Source organism: Rhinoraja longicauda, chromosome 6 (genome assembly GCF_053455715.1).
Source record: "Rhinoraja longicauda isolate Sanriku21f chromosome 6, sRhiLon1.1, whole genome shotgun sequence".
Lineage (NCBI taxonomy): Eukaryota > Metazoa > Chordata > Chondrichthyes > Rajiformes > Arhynchobatidae > Rhinoraja > Rhinoraja longicauda.
Genome location: NC_135958.1, coordinates 5,432,329 through 5,438,053, shown reverse-complemented (window position 1 = coordinate 5,438,053; position 5,725 = coordinate 5,432,329). Strand labels below are relative to the sequence as shown.

The 5,725-nt window shown below is 44.2% G+C and overlaps 1 protein-coding gene across 1 annotated transcript; it reads right to left on the bottom strand.

The window, feature by feature from the left end:
• Positions 1-1,179: 1,179 nt before the first annotated feature.
• On the bottom strand, positions 1,180-4,776 carry irx3a (iroquois homeobox 3a). Its single transcript, XM_078401632.1, has 4 exons — positions 4,314-4,776; positions 2,543-3,545; positions 1,795-1,861; positions 1,180-1,568 (listed from the first exon to the last, which is right to left on the bottom strand). The coding sequence occupies exons 1-4, from the start codon at positions 4,524-4,526 to the stop codon at positions 1,514-1,516; spliced, it is 1,338 nt and encodes a 445-aa protein (XP_078257758.1). The 5' UTR covers positions 4,527-4,776; the 3' UTR covers positions 1,180-1,513.
• Positions 4,777-5,725: the final 949 nt, after the last annotated feature.

Below are 5,725 nucleotides of genomic sequence, written 5' to 3'. Positions count from 1 at the left end.
ATGACAGCAAGGTGGAGGAAATAGACTCGCATACTTATACCCGGGGAACAAACTTCTCCACCAAGTTCGAAACCGCTTTAAAGTTCGATGCGTGATCGCGATCATTTCAGAATTCGCAGCTAAGTTTTGCAAAATAAACCCAGGATAAATCAATGGCAGTTTCAGAATCCCACAGCTCTCCAGGCAACTCAAAGTCAAGTTGTCATACTTTCATTTTTTCCCCCACAGACCATCTTGGGGTTTTATTTTTTACAAAATTGAATGGACTGAGCGGAGCAAGAGAAAAGTAAATTAGGCAGCTGGATTTTTATGACTCTTATCATCCCTTGATGTACCACCATTCATTTGTCGCTATTTTCCCTGGTTATTATTGCGGCATTGAAGAATAACTGCCTGCAGGAGGCGCTCTTAGTCCGATTCTTCCCCTCCCCCCTACTCCCATCTACCCCCCCCCCCCCCACCCCCTCCCCCCCCTATCTCCACCCCCTCCTCAGTCTAAAACCCAACACATCGCCGGCTCCCCTTCGGGGGTCTGGTATTATACAAGTCATTTAGTCATTATACTGCATAAGTGTCTCGACCATCTACAATCATCTCGCATTAAAATATTGCCGTGGCGTTTAACCGTAATCTTTAACGATAAAGTGAAATTATGATCTTTTGCAACCAGTTTAAGGTATTGAAAAAAGCCTACGATGAAATAACTCCCCCCCAAAGCATTGTTTACAGATCGTCTAACGAGTCTAAACAAACGAGGCAGCTGCACTCCAATACAATATTTTGCTTTCTTCAATAATGTTACAGCCATTGTGTCATTTCAGCACTTGGGAATAGTTTTTTTTAAACTATTCACTGCGACAAAAAAAAAAGAAGTGATTTTAATAGCTGACTGTTCCCGCAAAAGGAGACACCGGCATTTAAAACATAATAATGCAGAGGGGGATTTTGTAATTTGTTGCGAGTTTTTAGGCAGCCTGTCTTATTTTAAAAAAATAACATTTGGACATTTGCAGTTAAACCACGTATTTTGCATCGTTTCCAATGTGCATTTTTCGGTTGGCCGAAATGTCAATTGATAGTCATGCATCTCAATGCATTTACCAAACAAAACGTTTCTTGGGGAATTGCTACTCGAACGCAGTTTTTTGAAAATTCAGACACAGATATAAAGTCGTAACTGTTCATTTATTAGCCAAAAATATATACTTTCTTGTACAATTTCGTTCACACGTATGTACATTTTTGTTTGCGGTATATACAAAACATTTCGAACACCAGGTGATAACTAATTTTTCATTCGACTTACAAAAAAAAACTTGAATCCACATGTCACAACTCAACTAATTGATACACGCCTTTTCTCGGTCAGTATTACATTACTAATTTTATTTTATTTAATACACATACATGCTTACAGGTTAAAACTGTACAAGGGGAAAACATTGGTTTTTTTACATTCCATTTAACAAGAAAATTGTTACAAAATAAAGTTTTTAAAAAAGCCAAAAAGGGACTATGCAGATGATAGCGCCGACAAAACCATTGCCGCATCGAGTTGATTCTGCGGTCTGAAACGAATAAAATTATTGACCATCAGTGTTTATAACTTTTGTAATAAACATTGACACCCATGTTTTTTTGGGATTAAATGTTGCAATTTAAGTTTGTGAATGCCGATTAACTTCGGTGAAAAGTAACCCCAAAAATTAAAAAAAACCCCAGCGTAGGCCTGTTTTTTATTGGGGTATTCAGTCTGCGGGGATTACACATGGAAGAAGAAAATAGATTTCTTACCGTCTCTGAACCGGTTGAAAAGCTGTCTTTACTATTTTTTTCTCTATTTCCAAGGCACTGCTTCGATCTGTAAATAATAACGAGTTCTTATAACTGGTATTGTTCGCCATTATCGAGGGCCACCTTTACCAAGAACGACGCGCTGAAATTCAACTTTGTCTTTGGAATCGTAAAAAGCTCGAAGAATAAAAGTGATCCGAATACTATATGTGAAACACGTGCTATCTTATTACACTGGCCTTTTTTTTTCCTGCTGTCTACTACTTATTGAGGAAGAAAATCAAATCATAAATTATCATTTACAATGGCGCTAAAGATCAGTTTATAATAAATGCAATTGTGGCCATCAAAAAATCATTATCCCATTACTTTGATTGCGCCTTTTGGTGTTATATCTTGTATTCAGTTACAGTCGAGCAATGCTACTTTTCAGAAACAGGATATGAAAATCTCTGAGTATCGATTCAAAGGCTTGGAGAAATGGACTTGGTATGGAGATTACCAGAAAATGAAATTAATTCGAAACAGTATGGATCACTTTGAAGTTCTTCAGTGAGTTTTCTTTCTTTTTTTAAAAATTGCAACTTTTAAAAGGGGCCCAGCTGTTAAGGCTGTTAATTCAATTTTTTTTTTGTTGTTGCATTTAGTTGATCCTTTTGGATTTTGTTTTGGGTTTTTTTTTTGTATGTTGGTCTTTAGAGTTTGGCAGGAGCGTGTGTTTTGTGTTTTTCAGTCAAGTGCTCTATACCTGTGACTGTGGATTCCGTCGACTGAGAGCGCCCCTCTCTCACCGCACAGAACGCGGGGACCCCGGCCGCCTGTCCCGCACCGAGTCCGAGGAAATGGTTCGAATTGATTAAGGCCAAGGGGTGGTGAGAAAAGGTTCTGTTTGTCCAGTTCTGAAATTTCCCCATGGGGCAGGCGAATAGTCTGTGCTGGCCCAGGAGCGACGAGGCAGCAGAAGTCACGGGAGAGCCGCTGATCTGTGGGGACTTGCGTGGGTTGTCTGGGGTGGTCGCGGTTTCAGCCAAAGACCAGATCTTTGGCTTCTGATTCAACGACAACCCGCTCTCGGGCGCTGGGGACGCGGGGCTTTTCCTCTCGCCGTTGCTTTTAGTCTGGTCGCCACTGGGTTGTCCCGGGGCCTCGGGCGAGAGGTCGCCTCGCTTCTTCTCGCCAACCCTGTTTCCTTTCACCACCGATTTTAGAAAACCGTCCTCAGAACCGTTCAAGTCGTCAAAGGAGTCCGAGATCTCAGAGTCGCTCCTGCCGTCCAGTTTGCAGTCCAGGCTTAAGTCCGGGTCCTGTTCGTCCTCGTCGTCTTTGCTTTCGATATTCTCCGTGTCGATATTCTCCAAATCGATCTCCTCGTCGTCCTCCTTTTTCTCCCCCTCCATGTCCGGCTCGCTCCCGTACGAGTTGCCCTCTTCGTCGGTCCGATTCCTCGGAGTCCAGGTCATCTTGTTCTCTTTTTTAAGTCTCCTCCGGGCGTTGGCAAACCAGGTAGATACTTGGGTCAGGGTCATTTTGGTGATGATAGCCAGCATGATCTTCTCCCCTTTGGTTGGGTACGGGTTCTTCCTGTGCTCGTTCAGCCACGCTTTCAAAGTGCTTGTGCTTTCCCTGGTGGCATTCTTTGGCCTGGACGGGTCTCCGAACTGGTACTGCCCGTAAGGATAGTAAGCGGCGTGGTGGTGTGGGAAACCGGGGTGTTGTACGTTCGGGCTCTCCTTCAGTTCGTATTGGGTGCCCTGAGCAAGAAAACGAAGGGCGAAATCGGGAATGTTTTTTTTTTGTTTCAATGTACACTCACACACACACACAAACACACTCACACAAACACACACACACTCACACACACACACATACAAACACACACACACACACACACACAAACACACTCAAATAATTAAAACCAAACAATTATTTCAAACACATTCTTCAATTATCCGCCCATTTTGCAAACAACAAAACAAAAATTACGTGAGAGCGATGGGGAGGGAGAGAGGGGGTGGGGGGGGGGGGTGGGGAAGGTGTCGGCGGTGGGGAAAATGTATCAATTTGGGGAGGAAGGGTGAGATGGGGGTGTGGGGGGGGGGGGGGGGGGGGGGGAAGAGAGAGAGAGAGAAGGGGGGAAAGATTTGTAGATTTAAAACGGCCCAGAGACACTAGGCAAGAGATTGACACAAGAATATCTATCTCCCAGTGAAATCAACGCGAGTGAAAGTAACAACCGCAACAAAACGACAAGCGAGAACAAAACTTTTATGGACAAGACTCGCCCGGAAAATATTAAAGAGGGTTTGCCTTTGCATTTAAAACAAAACGGCATTACCGCAGAGACCTATATTTTCGCTTCCTCGACGTCGGGTCTTGTTTTTCAGGATTGCAACAAAACTTTTTTTTTCTCTCTAATGATTTACCAGAAGATTGAAGGGGAGACTGAGAGAGGGAGAGGGAGGGAGAGAGAGAGAGAGGGAGAGAGGGGAGAGACAGGGGTTGACGTAAAATGTTCTTACCAGTTGAGGGAACATTGGGAGGTCGGCTGCATAAGGCAAGAAGGCGCCGTATCCTTGAGTCGCATAAGGAGATCCATACATGGTTAACACGGTCGAGGCAGCGCCGGTCGCAGTCAGTTCGCCCCCAGTCCGAGACGACGATAGACTTTGGCGATCCGGGTAGAGTGGCCTAGCGGCGGCTATGTACTGATATCCCAGTTGTGGGAACGACATGGTCAGTGACTACCGCGAGGAGGGATCTCTATGCCAGAGCGACCGCAGAATCCACCTTTTAATGTTAAGAGAGTCAGTCGAAAGTGTACGTTTCCACCATGCAGGCGCGCTGAAACCGATCCGATCCCTCTCTTGCAACTTGCTATTGATCTGAAGGTGGCCGGGTCAGGTCCTAACAGATTCATAGAGATTATTCCGAGTTGATGGCCTGATTGACATTTCTGGTATTAACCAGGCTCCTCCTATTTCTTCGGAGTCCGGGCAGCTTTTACTTCAGCGCTCTCTTTGTCACACGGCGTGTCTCACTCACCCCCCCCTTCCCACCCCCCCCCCAAATCTATTTACTGACGTCTGGATCTTTTATTTCGGCTGCATTCAAGTGGCATTTTTGCAGTCGCCAATCAGTACTAGTTTCTCCGGCGAAAAACACGCCCGCTTCAAATGTTTTAAAAAAGTAAACTCGCCTCCCACTTTTTTGCCATTGGGTTTTATTCTAAAGCTGCGTATTTGTAGAACTATAATTGGCAGTGAAATGGGGGGGGGGGGGGGGGCAAAGAAAATCGACCCGACTAAACCCAAACAGAATTCGAACAACTTTCAATCTCTTTGATATATCTTTTCACCCAGTGTAACAAAAACTTTGTTCTCCTTTTTGCTATTGTTTCAACTTTGTTCAGGAGATACTTGGTTTTCGGTGAGGCCGCGCCGAAATTGCACCTACTCCAGCCTTGAGAGCGATATGTGTGCTCTGTTCAGTAAAGTTTTGCTCGGCACAAATGTTTTTATTTCTCTAATCGAGCTGGCGGCGGTTCCGCCTCTCCGTACAGGCTGAGAACGCGCGCAATAGAATTTAGGACGGAGTTAATTCTTTGTTAATAATGGACTTCAAACAGTTGTCGAGTCGCCACTTGACATCAAAGAGAACCAACGCAAAATTAAAACACACAACACAAAAAAAAAAAATCCGACTCAAACACAGAAGCTCCCAAGCTCCCTTCCTTGGTTACGCTGATAAATAAGTGGTGTGGAAATCGCAAAGACACCATCACCTTCATACTAAGTCATTATCACTTTTTTAGTCCTGTTCCCTAAACTGTAATTAGCAAATTTATGACCCCACGTTGTTTGAACCCTGTTCCTTGTTTCTCTGTGGTGTTCGGGAACGATAGGTCTGCATGATAAAGCTAAATACGAGGTTG

Coding starts and splice junctions, on each gene's coding strand:
- irx3a (XM_078401632.1), bottom strand. CDS start 4,526: ATGTCGTTCCCACAACTGGGATATCAGTACATAGCCGCCGCTAGGCCA. Junction 3,546..4,313: donor TCCCAATGTTCCCTCAACTG/GTAAGAACATTT, acceptor TTTCTTGCTCAG/GGCACCCAATACGAACTGAA. Junction 1,862..2,542: donor GACGGAATCCACAGTCACAG/GTATAGAGCACT, acceptor TATTATTTACAG/ATCGAAGCAGTGCCTTGGAA.